This window comes from Mobula hypostoma, chromosome 17, assembly GCF_963921235.1.
Source record: "Mobula hypostoma chromosome 17, sMobHyp1.1, whole genome shotgun sequence".
NCBI lineage: Eukaryota > Metazoa > Chordata > Chondrichthyes > Myliobatiformes > Myliobatidae > Mobula > Mobula hypostoma.
The window spans coordinates 61,838,584-61,865,706 of record NC_086113.1 but is presented as its reverse complement, the minus strand read 5'-3'; the positions used below and the strand labels follow the sequence as shown (position 1 = coordinate 61,865,706).

General features: G+C 42.1%; 1 protein-coding gene across 1 annotated transcript in view; it reads left to right on the top strand.

Moving 5' to 3' along the window:
* lztfl1 (leucine zipper transcription factor-like 1) overlaps window positions 1-21,991 on the top strand; it is a 97,855-nt gene extending 75,864 nt beyond the window's left edge. Inside the window, exons 9-10 of the mRNA XM_063069387.1 lie at window positions 15,085-15,188; window positions 21,118-21,991. Coding sequence (XP_062925457.1) covers window positions 15,085-15,188; window positions 21,118-21,136 — 123 coding nt within the window. The 3' untranslated portion in view covers window positions 21,137-21,991. The remainder of the gene's footprint in view (window positions 1-15,084; window positions 15,189-21,117) is intronic.
* The last annotated feature ends 5,132 nt before the right edge of the window (window positions 21,992-27,123 follow it).

The following is a 27,123-nucleotide window of genomic DNA, read 5'->3' as shown; positions in this document are numbered from 1 at the left end:
GCTTCTGGGACAATGTTCCTTGGACAGAAGTGACAAAAGTTAAACTTTTTGGCAGAAGTGCATATTGCTATGCTTGGAAGAAAAAGGGTACTCACACCGACACCAAAACCTCATCACAACTGTGAAGCATGGTGGAAGGAGCATCATGATTTAAGGCTGCTTTGCTGCCTCAGGGCTTGAACAGCTTGTAATCGTGAGGGAACAGTGAATCCAAAATTGTATCAAGACATTTTACAGGAGAATGTCAGGGTAGAGGTCTATCACCTGAAGCTTAATAGAAGTTGGATGATGCAACAAGACAATGACCTGAAAGATGAGTAAATCAACATCAGAATAGTTTAAAAAGAAGAACTTTAATGTTTTGGAATGGCCATGTCAGACCTTAACCCAATTGAGATGCTGTGGCATGACCTGAAGAGGGATGTTCATGCAAGGTATCCCAGAAATATTGATGAACTGAAGCAGTCTTGTATGGAGGGATGGTCTAAAATTCCTCCTTGTCAATGTGCAAGTCTGATCAGCAACTATTGGAAACGTTTGGTGAAGGTTATTGCGACTCAAGGACCTTCTACTAGTCCTCAAATACAAGGGTTCACATACTTTTTCCAGCCTGGACTGTGAATGAGTAAACAATGTGTTCAATAAAGACATGAAAAGTACAAATGTTTGTGTGTTATTAGTTGAGGCAGATTGTGTTTGTCTATTATTGTGACTTGGATGAAAATCATACCACATTTTATGAGTAATTAATGCAGAAAAACCAGTAATTGCAAAGGATTCACAAACATTTTCTTGCAACTGTAAATCTACTTACTTAACCTTTTAGTTAGTGGATACTAGATTCATATTAATTGCTACATAAAAATATTTTATCCCATTTAAGAGTTTAAAAACATTAATATTGGATGCAGGGAAACAATCCATAAGTTACTTGTGGTTCCACAGGTGCAGTGGGTTGTTATATGTGAGTAGTTAGCTGATCTCCAACAGAGAAGTGTTATATTTGAACAGATTGCCGCCTTGCAGGTGGAGAAAGACACCACACATGAGCAGATTGCTATCCTACATAGAAGAGATATGGTGCACTTGAACTAATATATACCAGAAATGATGGCCTGATCTGCAGGGTCAGGGTACTGATTTCCCCCTTAGCAAGGGGACCAAATCATCTTTGTTGAGACACTCACCCATGTCCTACAGCTAGATTGCCAGACTGCTCCTTCAGTTGGTCCTGGACAGATGCCTGTAGCTGGCCTATCTTGAGGAGGTCTTTGTGTACACAAGTTGAAAAGGAGCAGGTTTTCAGCAGACTGACTGCAGCCATTCGAAGGACTCTCTTGTATATTGCTAGAGAGCTCCTTGTGGTGCTCTGTCAAAACCACATATATGGTGGTGAAATAGGAAAATTACTAGGGCATGATTTTACTAAAAATGTTATGATTTTCAGTGTTTGTTATTTGATTTTCAATATACTGTGTAAATAATACTGAATACACTGAAATGAGTTAATTTAGTGGAAATTACATACTTTTGGGAGCTAGAGACCTGCCCTGCCTTGGCAAGAAAGGTTGTTGACATAATGTTATTGATGACATCAACAACGAGGCACCCATGGAATGGGTACATCAGGATACTAATTATTATTGAGGAGCAAGGAGTCCACAGGTCCCTGAAGATCGGAGGGGAGGTTATTGAGAGGACCTAAGGCATACTTCCCTTTTTCAGCTAAAGCATGAACTATAAGAATCAGGAATTGTGTTCGAACTATATAAAGTATTAGTTAAACCACAGTTATAATGGAAATTTATATGGATGTCACTGGGCTGGAGAATTTTTTTTATGAGAAGGTATTTATTAGGTTGGAGCTCTCCTCTTTGAAATGAAGGAAGCAGAAGGGCACATGCACAAAATATTGTGAATCCTACAAAGTATGAACAGGAGAGACATCTTTTGCTTGGTGGGGGGGTCAGTTTAAGTTATTGATACAAAGATTTGAGGTGAGTTGAAGAAATGTTTTTCATCCAAAGCATAGGTGGGATGTTTGGACTTTTTTTGAAAAGCTGGTGGAAACTGAAACTTCCATCACATAAAAAGTAACTGAATGAGAACTTGAAACACCATAACACGTGCTACTGTAGTAAGAGTGTTGAAATGTGAGAAATCGCAATTGGTTACATTTTTGACTAGTAGGGGCACAATGATTCTGTGAGATGGTGTCGATCAAAAATACATGCGAGTCTGAGAGCCTCTTTATTGGATGTGAAAATATGAAACTGAGTTAATGAAATTTCAGTAAACCATATTAAAATTAGGAAGCAGATCTTCTGTGAAGCATTTAAAAACAAAACATAGTTTTGATTGAGGAAAAACGGCTTAGGGACAAGCTATAGATCTAGTTCAAGTTTAATTGTGATTTAACCATACCTGAATACAGCCAAATGAAACAGCGTTACTCCTGGACCAAAGTGCAAAACACAGTACCAATAATCATACACGGCACAATGCACATATAGTACATATAAAACAGCAGTAAAATACAGTCACACTAGAAATATATAGTCCAAGTCCCTGAGTCCATGAGTGTTGCAGCAGTCTGAAGTCAAACATAATACAGCTTGTCTTCTGCAGTGAACACTGGGGGACGGCATTGACTTCAGCACGGAAGATGCACCATACCGCCTCTGGCACTCCGGTGGAGTGCCCATCTCCAACATCACCTCCTTAATGCACCAACGCCTCTCTATCGCAGGCAGCATCACAGTCTGTACCAAATTCAGCTTCTTCAGTTTCTCTGCCAACAAGTATCTTGCTGATGGGGTTGACCTGCAATACTTTAAGTTCTTAATGTCCAACAGGGTCTTGCTGTCGTAAAAAATGTTTAAAAAAGACAATAACACCTTAGTTTGGCCCCACAAAAGCAGTTACGTCTGAGCAAGCCACCATCTTACCAGAAGTCTGAAGTCTCCACCAAATCACCAGAATAAATAAAAGTGCTTCTGCTACTTGTGAAATGATAGGCTAATTTAGTACAATAATACTAAAGTATTAAGTGATATGAGGAGCCGGTAGGAACAGCATATTGAAGTGGTTGATTGGGCATAAACGGTGGATCAGAATGACTCCTGCTCTGATTTTCTGTGTTGAAGACAGAATTCTAGAATTCTGTGGTCTTTTCCATGAAGGAGAAAAGCTATTTTGTTGAGTAGCTGAGATTTTCCTCAGAGACATTGTGGGATCATTGCTTCATTTCATTTTTAAAATCTTTTAATTGATACATAATCTTCTACAGCTATAAAATGATACAAGACTTCAACAAATTGATATATATATACAGTTAATAAAGCTGAAAAAAACTTATCAAAAAAGAATAATATATGATAATGAAAAAAAATATTTTTTATAAAGAAAAAAGGAAAAAAGAGAACCCCAGATTGGAAGGAAACCATATAAACTAATTCAAATTAAATGATAATATTTGGCAAAAGAACCCCATCTTCTCTCAAAATCGAATCGATCATTGCTAAATGGAACAAAACACAGGCATTGTATGAAACCAAAATATGTCTCTCATAGGTTTCCTCAAATTTCTTGAGTCACAATTTTGTTTTAAATCTCGTGTATTGCAATTGTTTCAATGCAAGTTTTGAAGAAATTTCAGACCAAATACAAATGGAAATAACATACCATCTGTACAAAATCTATTGGAAAAATCATTGACATTAGTATTTAAGATTTATAAAGTGATGGATTATGATTGTGAGTGTATACTTGGAAAACCTGCAATTTCCAGTAAACAGACAGGTTTGCTAGAGCTGTTGGGGAGGGTTTAAACTAATTTGGCAGAGGCTTGGAGCGAGAGTGGTAGGGCTGAGGATCAGCAGTTGGTATACAACTAGATGCAGTGCACAGTGAGACTATGTGGAAGGACAGGCAGATGATAGGGCAAAATTGCTGTCAGTGGGATGAGTAAATGAAAATGATGATGAATATAGGATTGAATGCACACAGTACAGTATATGGAATAAGGTAGATGATCCTGTCTTTGGAGATTGCAGGTATGAGGTTGTGGGCATCAGTGAAAGAAGATCATAGTTGGGAGCTTTTCATCCAAGCATATGCATAGTACTGAAAGGGTAGGCTGAGGGGGTTGGGTAGCTTAGTTAGTTAAAAAATGAAATCAAATCCTTAGAAAGAGGTGACATAGGATCGGAAGATGTAGAATCCTTATAGGTAGAGTTAAGAAATGCAAGGGCAAAAGCTTCCCATTGGGAGTTATATACAGGCCTCTGAGCAGTAGCCTGGATGTGGGCTACAAATTACAACAGGAGATAGAAAAGGCATGTAAAAAGGAAAAAAAAAATGATTGGTGCTTGAACCCAAGAGGGGGAATTTGTAAAATGCCTACAAGATGGCTTTTTAGAGTAGCTTGTGGTTGAGCCCACTATGGGAGTGGCATTTCTGAATAGGGTGTAATGGCCCAGACTGGATTGAGGAGCTTAAGGTAAAGGAACCCTTAGAAGGCAGTGATCATAATATGATAGAATTCACCCTGCAGTTTGGGAGGGAGAAGTTAAAATCAGATGTATCAGTATTGTAGTGGAGTAAAGGGAATTACAGAGGCATGAAAGAGGAGCTGGCAAAAGTTGAATGGAAGGGGACTCTAGAAGGGATGACGACAGAACAGCAGTGGTTGGAATTTCTGGAAGCAGTTTGGAATGCATCCCAAAGATGAATAAGTATTCTAAAGTGAGGGTGAGGCAACCACAGCTTACAAGGGAAGTTAAAGACAGTATAAAAGCAAGAGAGAGGGCACATGATATAGCAAAAAATAGTGGGAAGGTGGAGGATTGGGTAACTTTTAAAAACCAACAGAAGGCAAATAAAAGAGCCATAAAGAGAGAAAGATAAAATATGAAGGTAAGCTAGCCAATAATATAATAGAGAATATAGAAAGTTTTTTCAGATACATTAAGAGTGAAAGAGGGACAAATGGATATCGGACTGATAAAAAGTGATGCTGGAGAGGTAGTAATTTGAATTTATTTAAATCTTACATCCATCCCACAATGTGAGGGAGTAAAAATTTTTGCATTATGACTGTGTCTCAATGTACAGATGTGAATTTGTAAGTCTAATGGCTTATAGAAAGAAGCTGTCCCGTAGACTGTTGGTCCTCAATTTAATGCCGTAGCACCGTTTGCCAGATGGAAGCAGCTGAAACAGTTTATGGTTGGGGTGACTGGTGTCCCTGATGATCTTCCAGACCTTCTTTACGCACCTGCTGCTGTAAAAGTCCTCAGTGGAGGGAAGTTCATATTCACAGATGCGCCGGGCTGTCCATACCACTTACTGCAGTGCCCAGCGATTAAGGTTGGTGCAGTTCCTGTACCAGGCGGTGATACAGCCAGTCAAGATGCTCTCAAAGGTGCCCCTATAGAAGGTCTTGAGGATTTGGGGGCTCATGCCGAACTTCTTCAGTCACCTGATGTGGAAGAGACGCTGCTGTGCTTTTTTTTTTGCCACACAGCTAGTATGTACAGTCCAGGTAATATCTTTGGTGATGTGCATACCGAGGAACTTGAAACTACTCACCCTCTCAACTGCAGTTGCATTGATGTTGATCAGAGCGAGCCTGTCTCTGTTCCTGCTGTAATCCACGATCAGCTCTTTTGTGTTTTTGGACATTGAGGGAGAGGTTGTTATCTTGGCACCACTGTGTCAGGGTGTTAACCTCTGCTCTGCAGGCTGTCCCATCACTGCTAGAAATAAGGCCGATCAATATTGTATCATCTGCAGATTTGCTCAGCAGATTAGAGCTGTGTGAGGCAGCACAGTCATGAGTGTAAAGGGAGTAGAGGAGGGGACTCACTGACGACAAAGAAATGGTGGATGAACTTAATAATTATTTTGCACCTGTCTTCGTTGTGGAAGACATGAGCAATATGCCAGAAGTTTGAGAGTATTGGGACAGAAGTGATTTATAGTTATTATTACCAAGAAGAAGGTGCTTCGGAAGCTGAAAGGTCTGAAGGTGGATACGCCACCTGGACCAGGTGGACTACAGCCCAGAGTTCTGAAGGAGATAGCTGAAGATATTGTGGAAGCATTAGCTTCCTAACTCTAATTACAACTGTACAAATTATTGGTAAGATTATATCTGGAACATTGTGTACTGTTCTGATCTCCGCACTATAGGAAGGATAGGTGAGTGAACTAAACAGTGTGCAGACAAGATTCACAAGGAAACGGCCTGGGCTAGAGGGGTTGAGTTATAAGGAAACTGCTGATGTTGGGATTTTTTTCTTGGATTGAAGAAAGCCAAGAGGTGACCTTAATCATAAAGTCATAGAGTAATGTAGCAAGGAAGCAGCTCCTTCAGCCCATCTGGTCCATGCCGATCACAGTATCCTCCATCTTCGTACCAGTTGTCTACATTTGGCCCATAAACCTCCAAGCATGGTTTTCCTCCTCTTCCCACCCCTCCCCCCCCCAACCAATGTACCTACTCAAATGCCACTTAAATGTTGTAATTGTACTCAACTTGACCAATTCCTCTGGCTGCTCATTCCAGATACTTACTACTCTCTGTGTAAGGAAGTTGCCTCTCAGGACTCTTTTAAAAAATCTCTCTCCTCTTATCTTCTATCTGTGCCCTATAGTTTTGCTGTCCCCATCCTAAGGAACAGACTATAACTGTCTTTACCCTTCTTGATGTTTATAAATTTCTGTAAAATCACCTCTCCATCTCCTACTTTCCAAGGAATAAATTTCTTAATGTATTTCCTGTAATCTAAACTTTATGTAATATTCCCAAAATGATGACTGTCATTCCTTTCCATAGACGCTCCCTGTTGAGCTGTGTTTCTCCAACGTTTTGTGTGAATTTCCAGCATCTGCAGAATCTCTTGTGTTTGTGTAATATTCCAAGTGCAGTCTCACCATTGACTTACATAGAATGTCTCTATCCTTAAGTGTGATGCCCTGACTAATGATGCATGCTAAATGCTCTCTGCACCACCTTGTTTACTTGCATGGCTGCTTTCAGTGAACTGTGCAGTTGTACTCTCAGGTCCCTCTATTCCATAAGCTTCGTCACTGCCCTGCATTCTCTGTTGGTCTTATTCTGATTTGCATTTCCAAAATGCACGTAAGTTGAAGTCTAGTTGCCATTCCTCAGCGCATCTCCCTAATTGATCAAGATCTCTTTGTAATTCATTGTAACGTGCTTGACTATCACCAAGACCCATAATTTAGTCAATGGACACTACAACACAGAAACGGGTCCTTTGGCTCATCTAGGTCAAACTATTAATCTGCCTAGTCCATCAACCTGTACCTGGACCATAGCTCTCTATACCTCTCCCATCCATGTACCTGTCCAAATTTCTCTTAAATGTTGAAATTGAACCAGATTCCACCACTTCCGTTGTTAGCTCTTTCCATACTCTCACTACCCTCTGAATTCCCCTTACCTTTAACCCATAACTCATGACCTCTAGTTCTAGTCTCACCCAACCTCAGTAGAGGAGGCCTGCTTGCATTTGCCCTATCTATATCCCTTATAATTTTGTATATCTCTATCAAATTTCCTGTCATTCTCCTGCCCTCTAGGGAATAGTCTTAACTATTCAACCTTTTCCTATAATTCAGATTCTTAAATCCTGGCAATATTCTTGTAAGATTTCTCTGCACTCTTTCAATCTTATTGATGTCTTTCCCGAAGCTATGACCAGAACTATACGTAGTACTCTCAATTAGGCCTCATCAATGTCTGATAAAAACTTCAATATAACATTACAATTCCTGTACTCAGTACTTATGAAGGCCAGTGTGCCAAAACCTCTCTTTGTGAGCCTATCTATTTGTGACACTACTTTCAAGGAATTATGAATCTGTATTTCCATGTCCCTCTGTTCTATGGCAGTCCTCAGCGCCCTACAGTTCACCATGCAAATACTACCCTTGTTTGTCCTCCCAAACTGTAACACCTCACAATTCTCTGTGTTAAATTCCATCTGCCATTTTTCAGTCGATTGTTTCAGTTTGTCCATGATCCAGCTGCAAGCTTTGAAAGACTTCCTCGCTATTTACTACACCCACAATCTTGATATCTTCCATAAATTTGCTGATCCAGCTTACTACATTATCATCCAGATTGTTGATATTGATAACAAACACCAATGGACCCAGCACCGATCCCTGCGGTACACCACTTGTCACAGGCCTCCAGTCAGAGAGGCACTGTCTGGCTTCTCCGCGAAGCCAATGTCTAATCCAATTTACTACCTCATCCTGAATGTCAAGCGACTGAATCTTCTTGACTAAGCTCCCCTGCAGGACCTTGTCAAAGGCATTGCTAAAGTCCATGTAGACAACATCCAAATAGTATCATTAGCATACTATGTTAATTTTATTCAAATCATTTACATAAATAATGAATAACAGAAATCCCAACACTAAACCCTGGTGCAATCCACTAGTCACAGATCTGTAGTCAGAGAATCGACCTTCAACCATCAATGTCTGCTTCCCATTATCGAGTCAATTCTGAATCCATCTAGGTACCTCCCTCTGAATCCCATGCAACCAGATCAGTGTATATGCCATATGGAACCTTGTCAAAGGCCATAGTAAAGTTCATATAAACAATGTCCACCGTCCTCCCTTCATCTGTCTCTTTTAACTAAGGAGATGGCTGAAAAGGTAACTTTAAAAAAACTCTCAAAAGATACGACAGGCATGACCTTTCATGCACAAAACCATGCTGACTATTCTTGATCAGGCCTTGACTATCTAAGTAATGGTAGATCTTGTCATTCAGAATTCCATCCAGTAACATTCCTACAGTGAAGTCAGTCTGATTGTCCTGGACTGTCCTTGCTACCCTTGAACAATGAAACAGCATTAGATCTCCCTCTTAAGCATGCTCTTATACCTCATATTTGTCAAGGGATTCATTTGTACCCAGTGGACTAAAAGCGACGTATGCTTCCTTTTTCCTGACTAGAACCTCAATACCTCTTGTCAAATAGGGTTTCCTCAAGTTGGAATGTCTACACTTCAACCTAATAGGAATATGCTGTCCCTTGACTCTTGATATGACACCTTTAAAAGCTTCTCTTCCTTTGTCTTTAAATAAAGTCTCCCAGTTGACCCCAGCTAGATCCTGCCTGATGCCCTCAAAGTTGGCCCTGCTCCAGTTCAGCACTTAACACACAGACTTGTTATATCTTTTTCCATAACTGTTTTTAAAATTAATAGAATTGGAGTCACTGGATCCAAAGTGCTCCCCAGATGTCACTTGAGTTATTTGGCCTTAAGAGAAGGTGCTGCGTTGCTGTTTTGTGAGTAGTTTCCTCTATATATAGAGAGGCTTTGAGGAAAGAGAAGCAGAATAAACGGTGTAAAGACAGTAAGGTAGAAGGGCTGAAGTGTGTGTACCTCAATGCAAGAAGCATCAGGAACAAAGGTGATGAACTGAGAGCTTGGATACATACATGGAATTATGATTTAATGGCCTTTACAGAGACTTGGCTGGCACCATGGCAGGAATGGATTCTCAATATTCCTGGATTTCAGTGCTTTAAAAGGGATGGAGAGGGCGGAAAAAGGGGAGGAAGGGTGGCATTACTGGTCAGGGATACTATTACAGCTACAGAAAGGGTGGGTAATGTAGCAGGATCCTCTTTTGAGTCAGTATGGGTGGAAGTCAGGAATAGGAAGGGAGCAGTTACTCTACTGGGGGTATTTTATAGGCCCCCTGGTAGCAGCAGAGATACAGAGGAGCAGATTGGGAGGCAGATTTTGGAAAGGTGCAAAAATAACAGAGTTGTTATCATGGGTGACTTTAACTTCCTTAATATTGATTGGCACCTGATTGGTTCCAAGGGTTTAGATGGGGCAGAGTTTGTTAAGCGTGGCCAGGATGGATTCCTGTCACGGTATGTGGACAGGCCGACTGGGGGGAATGCCATACTAGATCTAGTACTAGGTAATGAACCGGGTTAGGTCACAAATCTCTCAGTGGGCGAGCATCTGGGGGATAGTGACCACCGGTCCCTGGCCTTTAGCATTATCATGGAAAAGGATAGAATCAGAGAGAACAGGAAATTTTTTAATTGGGGAAGGGCAAATTATGAGGCTATAAGGCTAGAACTTGCGGGTGTGAATTGAGATGATGTTTTGGCAGGGAAATGTACTACGGACATGTGGTCGATGCTTAGAGATCTCTTGCAGGATGTTAGGGGTAAATTTGTCCCGGTGAGGAAGATAAAGAATGGTAGGGTGAAGGAACCATGGGTGACAAGTGAGGTGGAAAATCTAGTCAGGTGGAAGAAGGCAGCATACATGAGGTTTAGGAAGCAAGGATCAGATGGGTGTATTGAGGAATATAGGGAAGCAAGAAAGGAGCTTAAGAAGGGGCTAAGAAGAGCAAGAAGGGGGCATGAGAAGGCCTTGGCAAGTAGGGTAAAGGAAAACCCCAAGGCATTCTTCAATTATGTGAAGAAAAAAAGGATGACAGGAGTGAAGGTAGGACTGATTAGAGATAAAGGTGGGAAGATGTGCCTGGAGGCTGTGGAAGTGAGTGAGGTCCTCAATGAATACTTCTCTTTGGTATTCACCAATGGGAGGGAACTCGATGATGGTGAGGACAATATGAGTGAGGTTGATGTTCTGGAACATGTTGATGTTAAGGGAGAGGAGGTGTTGGAATTGTTAAAGTACATTAGGACAGATAAGTCCCCAGGGCCTGACGGAATATTCCCCAGGCTGCTCCATGAGGTGAGGGAAGAGATTGCTGAGCCTCTGGCTAGGATCTTTATGTCCCCGTTGTCCACGGGAATGGTACCGGAGGATTGGAGGGAGGCAAATGTTGTCCTCTTGTTCAAAAAAGGTAGGGATAGTCCGGGTAATTATAGACCAGTGAGCCTTACGTCTGTGGTGGGAAAGCTGTTGGAAAAGATTCTTAGAGATAAGATCTCTGGGCATTTAGAGAATCATGGTCTGATCAGGGACAGTCAGCATGGCTTTGTGAAGGGCAGATCGTGTCTAACAAGCCTGACAGAGTTCTTTGAGGAGGTGACCAGGCATATAGATGAGGGTAGTGCAGTGGATGTGATCTGTATGGATTTTAGTAAGGCATTTGACAAGGTTCCACATGGTAGGCTTATTCAGAAATTCAGAAGGCATGGGATCCAGGGAAGTTTGGCCAGGTGGATTCAGAATTGGCTTGCCTGCAGAAGGCAGAGGGTCATGGTGGAGGGAGTACATTCAGATTGGAGGACTCTGACTAGTGGTGTCCCACAAGGATCGGTTCTGGGACCTCTACTTTTCGTGATTTTTATTAATGACTTGGATGTTGGGGTAGAAGGGTGGGTTGGCAAGTTTGCAGACGACACAAAGGTTGGTGGTGTTGTAGATAGTGTAGAGGATTGTTGAAGATTGCAGAGAGACATTGATAGGATGCAGAAATGTGCTGAGAAGTGGCAGATGGAGTTCAACCCGGAGAAGTGTGAGGTGGTACACTTTGGAAGGATAAACTCCAAGGCAGAGTACAAAGTAAATGGCAGGATACTTGGTAGCGTGGAGGAGCAGAGGGATCTGGGAGTACATGTCCACAGATCCCTGAAAGTTGCCTCACGGGTAGATAGGGTAGTTAAGAAAGCTTATGGGGTGTTAGTTTTCATAAGTCGAGGGATAGAGTTTAAGAGTCGCGATGTAATGATGCAGCTCTATAAAACTCTGGTTAGGCCACACTTGGAGTACTGTGTGCAGTTCTGGTCACCTCACCATAGGAAGGATGTGGAAGCATTGGAAAGGGTACAGAGGAGATTTACCAGGATGCTGCCTGGTTTAGAAAGTATGCATTATGATCAGAGATTAAGGGAGCTAGGGCTTTACTGTTTGGAAGATGAGAGGAGACATGATAGAGGTGTAGAAGATAATAAGAGGAATAGATAGAGTGGATAGCCAGCGCCTCTTCCCCAGGGCACCACTGCTCAATACAAGAGGACATGACTTTAAGGTAAGGGGTGGGAAGTTCGAGGGCGATATTAGAGGAAGGTTTTTTACTCGGAGAGTGGTTGGTGCGTGGAATGCACTGCCTGAGTCAGTGGTGGAGGCAGATACACTAGTGAAGTTGAAGAGACTGCTAGACAGGTAGATGGAGGAATTTAAGGTGGGGGCTTATATGGGAGGCAGGGTTTGAGGGTCAGCACAACATTGTGGGCCGAAGGGCCTGTACTATGCTATACTATTCTATGTTCTATATATTGTGTGAGGAAACTGTCAGATTCCATACTTTCCAGGCTCTTTGTATTCTGGGTGGCCCAGTCAATACCAGGGAAATTGAAACCTCCCACGAGCACTACCTTACTATTCTCACAATTGTGTATTTCTTGACACATCTGCTACTCAAGTTTCCACTGACAATGTATTCTTACCAGAGTCAGAATCAGAATAAGGTTTAATATCACTTACATATGTTGTGAAATATATTGCTTTATGGCAGCAGTACATTGTAATTTATAGTCTTTTAAATTATGTATTGCAATAAGAAATTCCTGAATTGAAGCTGTTCCTGAATATTGTCTTCAGGCTCCTGTACCACCATCTTCTCTAAGCACTGCTGTTATGACATCTCTTACTAAAAAGGCAATACCTCCTCCATTCCTACCTGTTCCTATACCATCAGTATTCCAGAATACTAAGCTGCCAGACCTGCCCTTCTACTAGCCATATTTCTGTTATGGCCACAATGTTCCTGTCCCTAGAGGCAATCTATGCACTCAGTTCTTCTGCTTTACCTGCAACTTAAAGCAGTGGCCTTCTCTGTCCTTTCATTGTCAACATTCCCCCCACCCCGCTGCCTCCAGAGCCACGAAATCTCAGGAGCACCTTGTACTGACTGCTTACTTACCTTGTGTTTCCTGGTGGTCACCCATCTGTCTGCAGCTTGTACCCCGTGTGCGACCACCCAAGTAAAAGTCTCATCCATGAAGCCTCATAGAGATTTGTAGCATCATGAGATTAGGCGGAACAACACAGTCTTTTTTCCAGGGTAGGAACATCCAAAATCTAGAGGGCACAAGTGAGAAGGGAAATATCTAGAGGAGACCCAAAGGTCAGGTTTTTCAACTTGAGAGTGGTAAGTAAATTGAATGAGCTGTCAAAGGAAGTGGTAGAGCTGGGTACAATTACAATATTTAAAAGATATTTGGATAGGTACATGGATAGAAAAGACCTAGAGGAATATGGACCAAACTCAGGCAAATAGGACAAGCTCAGAAAGGCATCTTGGTTGCCTGGATGATTTGGGTTGAAGTGCTCACTTCTGTGCTGTTACTCTGTGACTATAATGGACCAGCCAGTTTCTTATTTCTCATTTTGTGCTTTGAGCCAAAGTAGACTCAGCCCAGGGAAAATGTAAGCATCTGTTCATCATTATAAATGATGACAGATAAAGTGTTTTGCTATTTTATTAGAACTCTCCTATCAACATATCACCTCCTGCCCCAGATGCAACTTGGATCTGCTCCAATTTGCCTACCTGCACAATGCAACACTTCTCATTGGCTCTTCACTCAACCCTGGAACACCTGAACAGCAAAGGTGTGTACATCAAAATGCTCTTCATTGAGTACAACTTGGCAACTTGCTATTATCCCCTCAAAACTAATCAATAAGCTTCAAGATCTTGGCCTCAATACTTCCTTGTACAATTGGATCCTCCATTTCCTCAAATGTAGATCCCAGTCAGTTCGGACTAGCAACAACATCTTCCCCATAATCTTCATCAGTACTGGTGCACCATAAGACTGTGTGCTTAACCCCTTGCTCTACTCGCTTTGTACTTATGATGGTGTGGCTAAGTCCAGCTTCAATGCCATATTCAAGTTTGCTGAATCAAAGGTGGTGACAAATCAGCATAAAGGAGGAAAATGGAAAATCTGACTGAGTGATGCCACACCAACAACCGTTTACTCAGTGTTAGCAAGATCAAGGAGCTGATTATTGACCTCAGGAGGAGGAAACCAGGGGTCCATGACCCTGTCCACTTTGGAGGATCAGAGGTGGAGTAAGTCAGCAACTTTAAATTTCTCGGTATTACCATTTCAGAGGACCTGTCCTGGGTCCAGCACTTTAAGAAGAGAGCACGGCAGCACTTCTACTTTCTTAGGAGTTTGCGAAGATTCAGCATGACATGTAAAACTTGACAAGCTTGTATAGATGTTTGATGGAGAGTATATTGACTGGCTGCATCACATTGGTGTGGAAACACCAATGCCCTTGAACAGAAAATCCTACAAAAGTGGTGGATACAGCCCAGACAATCACAGGTAAAGGCCTCCCCAGCACTGAACACATCTGCATGGAGTGTTGTCACAGGAAAGCAACATCCATCATCAGGGACCCCCACTTCCCAGGTCATGCTCTCTTCCTGCTGCTGCTGCCATCAGGAAGAAGATACAGGAGCCTCAGGACTTGGACCACCAGGTTCAGGAACAGTTATTACCCCTCAGCCATCAGGTGCTTGAATCAAAGGGGATAACTTCACTCAACTTCAATTCGGTCCAGAGTATGGATTCACTTTCAAGAACTCATCATGTTCTCGATATTTATTGCTTGTTTATTTATTTAGTTATTATTTCTTTCTTTTTGTATTTGCACAGTTTGTTGTTTTTTGCTCACTGATTGAATGCCCAGTTGGTGCATTTTTTCATTATTCTATTAATGGATTTTTGACTGCAAGAAAATGAATTTTAGGTTTGTATATGGTGAAATATATGTACTTTGATAATAAATTTACTTTGAACTTTTATTGAACTTTCGAACTGGAAAGCTTCGCTCAGTCATAAAGAAGAGAAAATCTGTTGATGCTGGAAATCCAAGCAACACACACACAAAATGCTGAAGGAACTTAGCAGGCCAGGCAGCATGTCAGGAAAAGTGTGTAGTTGATGTTACGGGCTGAGGCCCTTCATTAGGACTGGAGAGAAAAATATGAGGAGTCAGTCATAAATCTTCTGTTTGAATGCCAAATTATGTGATACTCTTTCAATTAAATCTTAATTTGATTCACAGGAATTAGAGAAGAAATTTCAGGAAACAGCGGCTTATCGCAATATGAAAGAACTATTAACTAAGAAGAATGAGCAAGTAAAGGAATTGCGCAAACGCCTTTCACAGTAAGTTGGCATAACGATAACGAGTAATGATTCTTGGCTATATTCCACAGTACAATTTGAACTTGGCCATTTTTATTCAGCTGTTCAATAATACTGTAAACCCTTATATTTCAGTATCTAATTATTTCTTCAGTGATATTTAAATCTGCCATTACATTTTATCTGGAAGTCAATACCAAATCTTAAGCAATTTTTTGGTAAGACTATACTCTATCAGTTAAGTAGCTCTAGTCCTACTCTGACAAAAGGAATACATTTTGGTGAGAATGCAGAGGAAGTAAATATCAGTAATGTCAGCAGAATACACATTGCTTCCTCGTCGTATTTGTGGTTTTGCAGAAGATTAAATGATTTAATTACAGTGCTTAAATGCCTCTTCATTACAGCTGTGCCATTTGCCCACTTTCAATGAAGTTACCTCATCAAGCCCTCTCCCAGCATAGTGCACTCTGCTGCAATCGCACAGCACATTTCAAAGATGAACACAAAACCAGAGTCATCACTCTACTACAGTGGCAAGGAATTCTTCATGGTCAGATGTTTAGCAGAAAGGGAGTACTGTACTGTCAGATAAGTAGGCTTTCACTTGCAACAAAGATCATCCATGGTATCTTGTTTATTAATGATTTGCAACGAATATCACTAAAAGCAGGTTACCTGACTGAGGAGATGGAATGAGAACAGATATCTGCCCTCACCATAAGAAGGATAGGGTTCCCTTGTTCTTGCCTACCACCCCATCCAAAACACCATTCTCTGTAATTTCCGCCATCTTCAACAGGATCCTACCACAGAACACATCTTTCCTGACTTCACTTTGCTTTCTGCAGGGATCGCTCTCTACGTGGCTTCCTTGTTCACTCTTCCCTCTCCATTGATCTCCCTTCTAATTCTTACCTGGCAAGCGGGACAAGTGCTACACCTGCCCCAACATCTCCTCCCTCACCACCATTTAGGGCCTCAAACAGTTCTTTCAGTGATGCAACCTGTGAATCTGTTGGGGTCATCTACTATATACAGAGCTCCTGATGTGGCTGGTGAGGCCTGACGTAGATTGGGGAGCGCTTCATCAAGCATCCTCACTCTGTCCGCCACAAAAGGTGGGTTTTCTCGGTGGCCACTCATTTTAATTCATCTTCCCATTCCCGTTCCAACATCTTGGTCCATGGCCTCCGCTGCTGCCACGATGAGGTCACCCTGAATTGGAGGGACAAAAGAATGCTGTCAGGTTGGAGGCTCTGTGTAGCTTCCAACTGGACAGGATGTACATCGATTTCTCTAACTTCCAGTAATTTCTCTCCCCTTTCTCTTCTCTCTTTTTCTATTCCTCATTCTGGCTCAACTCTTAACTTGCTCTACTACTCATCTCACAATCACCTCTCTATCTTGCACTTGCTCCTTCCCTTCTTCCCATGGTCTACTCTCCTTGTCTATCAGATTCGTTCCTCTTCAGCTCTTTACCTCTTCCACCTATCATTTCCCAGCTTCTCACTTCATCCCGCCTCCCCCACCCACTTATCTTCCCCCTCATCTGGTTTTACTTCTCACTTGCCAGCTTGTACTCCTCCTCCTCCCCCTAACTTGTTATTCTGGCTTCTTCTTTCTTCGTTTCCAGTCCTGATGAAGGCTCTCAGCCTGAAACATCGACTGTGCATTTCTCTCCATAGATGCCAACTGATCTGCTGCGTTCCTCCAGCATTTTGTGCATGTTCTTCTGGATTTACAGCATCTGTCGAATCGCTTGAATTTATTACCTGACCATTGTTTGTTGCAAATTGACTTTTTTTTATTTCAAAAGTTCTGGGATATCATGAGAAGTGCCATTGAATGTAAGTTCTCAATGAAGAACAACACAATGATTCCCCCAGCCATTAGCTGAGAAGGGACAAAATGAAAGTTGTATCCACCAGTGACACTGGAAGATGTTTTGAGAATGTTTTATTTTTACATGCATCTGTCTATGGCATACCAGCTTTACCTCTTCCCCTCACCTCTTTATACTGGCTATCTTCCCTCTACGATTTCAGTTCAGGGTCTTAACCTGAAATATTGACTGTCCATTTCCCACCACAGGTTAAGCAGCATCTGAAGAAAGAGAAATATTTAATATTTGGCTTCTGGGACTCTTTCTCAGATATGGAGGAAGATTGGAGGATTGAAAGCAAAAGACCACATGGAAATAGGTTGACAAATCAAATGATAAGGAGCATGAGTACTGACCATTAGCAAGCAATTTAACAAAGTAAGGCAAAAGAGGGGATAAATGTGATAAAGGGAACAACAGAGACCAGTTTACCTGAAGTCGGAAAATTTCAGAAGTTTGCAAAGTTCGCAGCTCGAAGAAAATATATTGTCATAATGAGGCCCAATGTAAACTAGAAGAATAAATTGTAGTTACAAAATCCACTGCAGTAAATTATATAACCATATAACAATTACAGCATGAAAACAGGCCATCTCGGCCCTTCTAGTCATGCATTGAAGTCCCTAAGGAGATTGTTTCACAGGGTTCTAGCCCCACAGTTGATTGGTAAAAGTGCATGGAATACTTATCATGTACAACTAGGGTGATCTAATAGAAAACAAAGAGAATCTTGTCTTTGAACAAAACCTTGAGTTGATTCATTATCCATTATCCTTCACTCCCTTCTTGGTCCACCTACCTCCCCTCTATAGTACCTTCCTCTCCATTCACTGGCCTGTTGCAGTGTCTTGACCTGGCACATTGAGAATTTCTTTCCCCCTACAGATGCTGCTTGACCTGTGGAGTCCCTCATGCAGTTTGCTTTTTGCTCTGAATTAGACTTGATCTCTGGTACCATTCCCATTTCAGGTTCTGCCATTCAGTAGGAATAGAGATTGAGAGGAGAGCTACCAGATTAGTATCTTGTGCGAAAGGAAACACTTACTATGTATGGGTGAGGGAGACAAGTACTTTTGAAATCAATACCAGCAAGATTCAAGTAGGAGTCGGCTAGATTTTCAATATCTGGACAGATTATTTGAATTGGATAAATTAGGGAAGAATTGAAGTCACAAGTTATTTAAGTATAGAACTACTTTAATGTTGATATGAAATCAGTATTGAACAGAGTGCGGCATTAGTAAAGGAGAACAGAAAATCTTTAGTAAAATTTAATTAGATGGAAATCAAAGGAAATGCCATCCTCCACTGACTGAAGCCCCAGCTTGTACAAAGGAAGAAAGTCGCAGTAATAAAGGGCAGTCAACCAGATCTCATTTATGCACCTGAGTTTGTCAGGGCAACTCCAGACACAACTATTTAAAAAAGTTTCATTGCTAATTTCCCTTCCATTGCAATGTCAAAGGTGGGGCTTTTGCTGATGTTTGCCACATCTTAAGTTAATGACTCAGATAATAATTAGCCTATATCAATGTGCAGCAAAATCTAGATGAGAGTAAGATGTAGCTGATAACTTACAAATAGCATCTACCTCACAAAATTGCTAGATAATAACAAGGAAGAATGTAACCATTTATTCTTAACATTCATTGAATCCCTACATTGACTACAGCTCTGCCTTTAATACCATCATTCCAAATAAACTGATTCCTAAGCTCCGGAACCTGGGCCTTAGCACTTAGGTCTGCAGCTGGATCTTCAACTTCCTCACAGACAGGACCCAGGCTGTAAAAATAGGGGACAAGCTCTCCTTTACAATCACTCTGAGCACCGGTGCCCCACAAGGCTTTGTACTCAGCCCCCTGCTGTACTCACTGTACACCAATGATTGTGCAGCCAAGTTTCCATTGAACTCAATATATAAGTTTGCTGATGACACAACAATTGTAGGCCGTATTTCGGGTAATGATGAGTTTGAGTACAGAGGGGAAATTAAGAACCTGGGTGGCATGGTGCGAAGACAGTAATCTATCCCTCAACGTCAACAAGACGAAGGAATTGTTGTTGACTTCAGAAGGAGTAGCGGACCGCATGACCCAATTTACATCGGTGGTGCGCAAGTGGAACAGGTCAAAAACTTTAAGTTCCTTGGGGTCAATATCACAAATGACCTGACTTGGTCCAACCAAGCAGAGTTCACTGCCAAGAAGGCCTACCAGCGCCTTTACTTCCTGAGAAAACTAAAGAAATTTGGCCTGTCCCCTAAAACCCTCACTAATTTTTATAGATGCACTGTAGAAAGCATTCTTCTAGGGTGCATCACAACCTGGTATGGAAGTAATCCTGTCCAAGACCGGAAGAAGCTGCAGAAAATCATGAACACAGCGCAGTACATCACACAAACCAATCTTCTGTCCTTGGACTCACTTTACACCGCACGCTGTCGGAGCAGTGCTGCCAGGATAATCAAGGACACGACCCACCCAGCCAACACACTTTTCGTCCCTCTTCCCTCCGGGAGAAGGCTCAGGAGCTTGAAGACTCGTACGGCCAGATTTGGGAACAGCTTCTTTCCAACTGTGACAAGACTGCTGAACGGATCCTGACCTGGATCTGGGCTGTACCCTCCAAATATCCGGACCTGCCTCTCGATTTTTTACCTTACCTTACTTTCCATTTTTCTATTTTCTATTTATGATTTATAATTTAAATTTTTAATACTTACTATCGATTTGTAATCCAGGGAGCAGGAAGCGCAGAATCGAATATCGCTGTGATGATTGTACGTTCTAGTATCAATTGTCTGGCGACAATAAAGTATAAAGTATAACATAATGGAATGATTGTTGTCCAGCAACTTAACTGGATCAGCCACATAAATGGTCAGAGATTGGGTAATACATAGTAAGTAATTCACCTTCTGACTCCTTAAAGTCTGTAAGGGAAAAGGGAATAGTGTGCACTTGACTGGATGAGTGTAACTCTAACACCACTTGCCAAGCTTACCAAGACAAAGCAGGCCACTTAATTAGCACCACATTTTCTACTCTACCATCTTGCTCATTATAAGTACACACTTTGGCTGCAAAATGCTCTGCTGTGAAACAGCTAGGCTTTTCTGACATTTGTCTAAATCCATGTATTCAACCCTCTAAAAGAACAAGGGCTGCAAGGATGTGGGAATAACACCTTCTAGGGGGTTGGAGGTGGAGGGCTGATGATCTCTGCAAACTACATGTAATTCTGACTTGAAAATAGCATGATCTTCCTTAGTCATAGTTGCGTCTAAATCTTGGGACTCCTATCTAATGACACCATTGGAGAACCTTTAAAAGAAATGCAGCTTTTCAGGAAAGCAACACAACTGCTCCAGATCCTTTGAGATAAAGTATTGCTAGTCATGGTCATAGTCAATAAATAAAATTAACTTCTTTCATAGTTGGTCTTTGTTATGGATAGCTGGCTTATTATGTAATTGGTGCAAGTTTACTGCGAATATTTAAATAAAAAGCTGGTGACTGTAAAAAGTTACATTTAAAGACTAGGTGGGATACTGGATGATATGGAGTTCATTTTTTACTACTTGGTGAAATAGATGAGGGAAGGAAGGTATGGAGAAAGGAGTAATAGTCAGCAGGAATTTCCCTACAATTCTTGTTAACTGGAAATAGCTGTTCTTAATTTTAGAGTTGTGCAGAGACAAACTGACCATCAGGTGTCTGCCCAAATTATTTCCATTTTCCACAATTTAGCCCATAGCCTTCAAAGCTAAAACCTTGTTAGCTTTATGAGTTATTCTCATATTGTTGGTGATGGTATTTGATAACAGCTTTTATGGACTAGTTGTCTTTTTCTGATTTTCCTTTTTTATTTATGTTATTGAGTCTTTTGTGTTGAGTACCACTTAATTAAAAGTTATAGGTTCCAAGTAGAAAATTTCTAGTTATTTATTTACATCAGTAACAATAGTCTTAAAAATTGCTTGGGACATTTAGAGTCTGTACTTCTAAATTCTTGCTGTATCTATGCTGAAAGTAGAACACTAACTGTGTTTAATACTTTTAGGTATGAAGCGGAAGACTAAAGGCATTGTTGGATTCTTGTCAAGGTGCTTCAGAAAATAAATTTTAATGATCTTTTTCCATATTTAAGGGATCTTATTTAGAATTGTTTGTTTTAACATTTTTGCTTTAAATTAAAAATTGCTACATATATTTTATATGTAGCAATATAATCTTCTTGTGATCAGCTTTACTTTTGAATGCACACTTTTGATGCTGTAACCTGTAATCAGGAATCACTAGGCATTTCTATTGACAAAAGGGATGGACAGATAGTACTGTCATGAAGATTCAATCAAAACAATGAATTACTTTATCATCTGCTTGAGTAAAAGAACTTGCATTTATACAATCCCTCATTATGTTCTCAGATCGACAGATTATTTTAATCCAATAAATCTACTTGAAGTGCAGGCACTTGATGTAATTGAGAGAAACTGAAGTGTCGTTTTTCACGTTAACACTTGTGGGAATTTCTTGGTCATAATTTCACAGTCATAACTTAGTTTTGATTATCATTCAGAGTAGTGATTGTATATGATATTGCTAAGTATTTTTCAGTACTTTACTTTGCAGAACCAGCTTTGCAGAAGGGAAACTTATTGCAAAACTTTCTTAGAGGTGAATATCTTTGCCAGTATATTATTTCATCATGCATTGAATAGTTAAGAGATATTATTAAATCTGTTGTTCCATCAATTATGTAGACTTTAATGCTGTAACTGTATTTCTTTTGAAATTTAATGCTCTTTGCTGTTAAATATAGTTGCATCTCTAAGTAATAAATATATTTCTGCTTTGAAAGTTGGAACTTACGTTAGCCTTTGTATTCATCTATTAAACATAAAATACGTTTTTAAAAACTAAGAATTTTCTCAGTTGCTTTGTTATTGCACCAGTCCTAGGTAATAAGGAAAGCACGGTAGCATTTTCGTGCAATCACTTTACTGCGCCAACGATCACCAATCAGGATTTGATACCCATTGCTGTCTGTCAGGAGTTTGTACATTCTCCCCATGATCACGTGGGTTTTCTCTAGCTGCTCTGGTTTCCTCCCATATTCCAAAGACCTACAGTTAGGGTTATAGGTTGTGGGTGTGCTTTGTTGGTGCTGGTGCTGACAGTGGTAAGCCTCTGAAAACTTGTACCAACCAGCTGGCAGGTGTATTCAAAGACATTTCCAACCTCTCACTGCAACGGTTCGAAGTTCCCACCTGCTTCAAAAGGGCAACACTCATACCAGTGCCCAAGAATAGTGGTGTGAGCTGCCTTAATGACTATCATCCAGTAGCATCTATGCTGATGAAGTGTTTTGAGAGGTTTGTCATGGCAAGAATCAGCTCCTGCCTCAGCAAGGACCTGGACCCACTGCAATTTGCCTATCACCACAATAGGTCCATGGCAGGAGCTATGGCTCTTCATGTGGCCTTGAGTCAGCTGGACAATACAAACACCTATGTGAGAAGCTAAAGTCAGATGTAACAGTACTACAGTGGAGTATAGGAAGTTCCAGAGACATGAGAGAGAAGTCGGCCAGAATTGATTGGAAAAGAACACTGGCAGGGATGACAGCAGAGCAGTAATGGCTGGAATTTCTGGAAGCAATTTGGAAGGCACAAGATATATATACATTCCAAAGAGGAAGAAGTATTCTAAAGGCAAGATGACACAACCATAGCTAACAAGGGAAGTCAAAGCCAACATAAAAGCCAAAGAGAGGGCATATAATAGCGGAAAAATTAGTAAGAAGTTAGAGGATTGGGAAGCTTTGAAATATCAACAGAATTCAACTAAAACAGTCATTAGGAAGGTAAAGATGGAATACAAAAGAAAAATAACCCATAATATTAAAGAGGATACCAGAAGTTTTCTCGGGTACATAAAGTGTAAAAGAGAGGCAAGAGTGGATATTGGACTGCTGGAAAACAATACTTGAGAGGTAGTAATGGGGAACTAGGAAATAGTGGACAACTAAGTATTTTGCATCTTTCTTCACTGTAGAAGACACTAACGGTATGCTGGAAGTTCGAGTGTTGGGAAAGAAATGAGCGCAATGCTATTTGGTGCTTAGGAAAATTAAAGGTCAGAAGGTGGATAAGCCACCTGGACCGGATGTAGTACACTTCAGGGTTCTGAAAGAGGTGGCTAAGGAGATTGTGGAGGTATTGGTAATGATCTTTCAAGAATCATTAGATTCTGGAATGGTTCCGGAAGACGAGAAAATTGCAAATGTCACTCCACTATTCAAGAAGGGAGAGAGACAGATGAAAGGAAATTATAGGCCAATTAGTAGACCCCAGTGGTGGCGAAGATGTTGGAGTGGATTGTTAAGGATGTCGTTTCGGGTACTTGGAGGCACCTAATAAAATAGGTTGAAGTCAGCATAGTTTCCTCAAGGGAAAATCTTGCCCGACAAACCTGTTGGAATTCTTTGAAGACATAATAAGCAGGATAGACGAAGGAGAATCAGTTGATGTTGTGTACATGGATTTTCAGAAGGCCTTTGACAAGGTGCTCCACATGAGGCTGCTTAACAAGCTATGAGCCCATGGTGTTACAGGAAAGATTCTAGCATGGATAAATCTGCCTGATTGGCAGGAAGCAGAGTAGGAATAAAGGGAGCCATTTCTGTTTGGCTGCCGGTGCCTAGTGGTGTTCCACAGGGGTCTGTATTGGGACTGATTATTGGCTCTGTTGCAAAGTTTGCAGACAATATGAAGATAGGTGGAGGGGCAGGTTGTTTTGAGCAAATAGCAAGGCCACAGAGGACTTAAACAGGTCAGGAGAATGGGCAAAGAAGCGGCAGATGGAATACAATGTTGGGGAGTGTATGGTCATACATTTTGGTAGAAGAAATGAAAGGGTTGACTATTTTCTAAATGGAGAGAAAATGCAAAAAGAGTGCAAAGGGATTTGGGAGTTCTGGTGCAGGAATTCCCAAAGGTTAATTTGCAGATTGGGTCTGTAGTGAGGAAGGCAAATGTAATGTTGGCATTCATTTCAAGAGAACTAGAATATAAAAGCAAGGATGTAATGTTGAGACTTTATAAAACACTGATGAGGCCTCACCGATGATATTATGAGCAGTTTTGGGTCCCTTATCTTAGAAAGGATATGCTGAAACTCGAGAGGGTTCAAAGGATGTTCACAAAAATGATTCCAGGATTAAACGGCTTGTCTGTCATGGTCCGGTCTGTGAAGTCCGTATTCCGGTTCACGGTCTGGTCCATCGACCCTTCCTCCAGGTCTACCCTGTTTCTGTTCTTGTTAAGTTCTAATTGAGGCAGCTGATGCTCGTTGGGGCTGGCTGCATAAATACCTTCAGAGACCAGGGCGTGGCGGCTGGATTGTTCTTGTCCTTACTCCTTGTATCCCTTCCTCTGCCTTCTGTTTCCTCGCCTGAAGCCCTGCCTTGTCTTGCCGGTAACTCTCGTCTCGCCTTGCTTTGCCAGAAGCCTTGCCTTGTCTTGCCGGTAACTCTCGCCTCACCTGAAGTTCTCATCTCGCCTTGCATTGCCTAAAGCCTTGCCTTGTCTTGCTGGTAACTCTCGCCTCGTCTCGCCTGCAGTCTTGTCCTGGAGCCACCCTGTACCTAGCTCCCCTCCTGTCCCTTGCCTCCACCCAGGTAAGCCAGGCCGTCTTACCATTACCTGCAGTTGGTTCTGTCCCTTCCTGTCCCTTGCCTCTGTTGGGTGGTGATCCGCGCCCTGCCCAGGGGAACCACACCCTGCCCAGGGGGAGCCTCCAGCCTCCAGCCCCAAGCCTCACATCAAGTCTCCAGCCTCCTGCTTAGCCTCAAGTCTCAAGTCTCCAGCCTCCTGCCTAGCCTCGTCTCCAGCCTCCTGCCTAGCCTCAAGCCTGAAGACTCCAGCCTCCCGCCTAGCCTCAAGCCTGAAGACTCCAGCCTCCTGCCTAGCCTCAAGCCTGAAGACTTCAGCCTCCTGCCTCCTGCCAAGCCTTGCCTCTGGTCTCTAGCCTCTAGCCTCAAGCCCGAAAACTCTAGCCTCCTGCCTCTTGCCAAGCCTCGCCTCAAGTCTCTGGCCTCTAGCCTCAAGTCTGAAGACTCCAGCCTCCTGCCTCCTGCCAAGCCTCGCCTCTGGTCTCTAGCCTCTAGCCTCTAGCCTCAAGCCTGAAGACTCCAGCCTCCTGCCTCCTGCCAAGCCTCGCCTCGAGTCTCTAGCCTGTAGCCTCAAGCCTTAAGACTCCAGCCTCATCCTGGCTGCCAGCCAAGCCTCGTCCTTGCCTAGTTCTGGGGTCCCAGCCAGAGGCAAGACCCAGGTACTGGGTCCTTGTCCAGTCTCTGGCTCGGAGTCCAAGCCCGGGCTCCTAGCTCTCTTGTCCAGTCCTGTTCCGAGTTCCCGGTTTTCGTGTGCATGTCCTTGCTCTCACCCTTTATCCTAGTCTTGTCCCTCGTACTTCAGTGTCTGTGTCTTGCACTTGGGTCTGTTCCCAGCCACTGCCTTATGACATTGTCATATGAAGAGCATTTGATGGCTCTGGCCCTATATTCACTGGAATTCAGTAAAATAAGGGGTGACTTAATTGAAACCTATTGAATAGTGAAAGATCTTGATAGAATGGATGTGTAGAGGATGGTTCCTATGGTGGCAGTGTCTAAGACCAGAGGACACAGCCTCAGAATAGAGGGGTGTCATTTTAGAACGGAGATGAGGAGGAATTTCTTTAGCCGGAGAGTGTGAATTTGTGGAATTCGCTGCCACAAGCAAATGTGGAGGCTAAGGCTTTATGTATATCAAGAAGGGGAGTAGAGATAGCCCAGGAAATTATAGACCAGTAAGTCTTACTTCAGTGGTTGGTAAGTTGATGGAGAACATCCTGAGAGGCAGGATTTATGAACATTTGGAGAGGCATAATGCGATTAGGAAGAATCAGCATGGCTTTGTCAAAAGTAGGTCGTGCCTTACAAGTCTGATTGAATTTTCTGAGGATGTGACTAAGCACGTTGATGAAGGTAGAGCAGTAGATGTAGTGTATATGGATTTCAGCAAGGCATTTGACAAGGTACCCCATGCAAGGCTTATTAAAAAGCTAAGGAGGCATGGGATCCAAGGGGACCCTGCTTTGTGGATCCAGGATTAGCTTGCCCACAGAAGGCAAAGAGTGGTTGTAGATGGGTCATAATATGCATGGAGGTTGGCGACCAGTGGCCTCAGGGATCTGTTCTGGTACCCCTTCTCTTTGTGCTTTTTATAAATGACCTGGATGAGGAAGTGGAGGGATAGGTTAGTAAATTTGTTGATGACACAAAGGTTGGGGATGTTGTGGATAGTGTGGAGGGCTGTCAGAGGTAACAGCAGGACATTGATAGGATGCAAAACTGGGCTGAGAAGTGTCAGATGGAGTTCAACCCAGATAAGTGTGAGGTGGTTCATTTTGGTAGGTCAAATATGATGGCAGAATACAGTATTAATGGTAAGACTCTTGGCAGTCTGGAGGATCAGAGGGATCTTGGGGTCCGAGTCCATAGGATACTCAAAGCTGCTGTGCAGGTTGACTCTATGGTTAAGAAAGCATACGGTGCATTGGTCTTTATCAACCGTGGGATTGAGTTTAAGAGCCGAGAGGTAATGCTACATAGGACCATGCTCAGGATCACATGGAGTACTGTGCTCAGTTCTGGTCACCTACCTCACCACAGGAAGGATGTGGAAACTATAGAAAGGGTGCAGAGGAGATTGACGAGGATGTTGCCTGGATTGGGGAACATGCCTTATGAGAATAGGTTGAGTGAACTCAGCCTTTTCTCCTTCGAGCGACAGAGGATGAGAGGTGACCTGTTAGAGGTGTATAAGATGATGAGAGGCATTGATTATGTGGATAATCAGAGGCTTTTTCTCAGGGTTGGAATGGCTAACACAAGACAGCACACTTTTAAGGTGCTTGGAAGTAGGTACACAGGAAATGTTGGGGGTAAGTTTTTAATGCAGAGAGTGGTGAGTGTGTGGAATGGGCTGCCAGCGACAGTGGTGGAGGTGGATACGATAGGGTC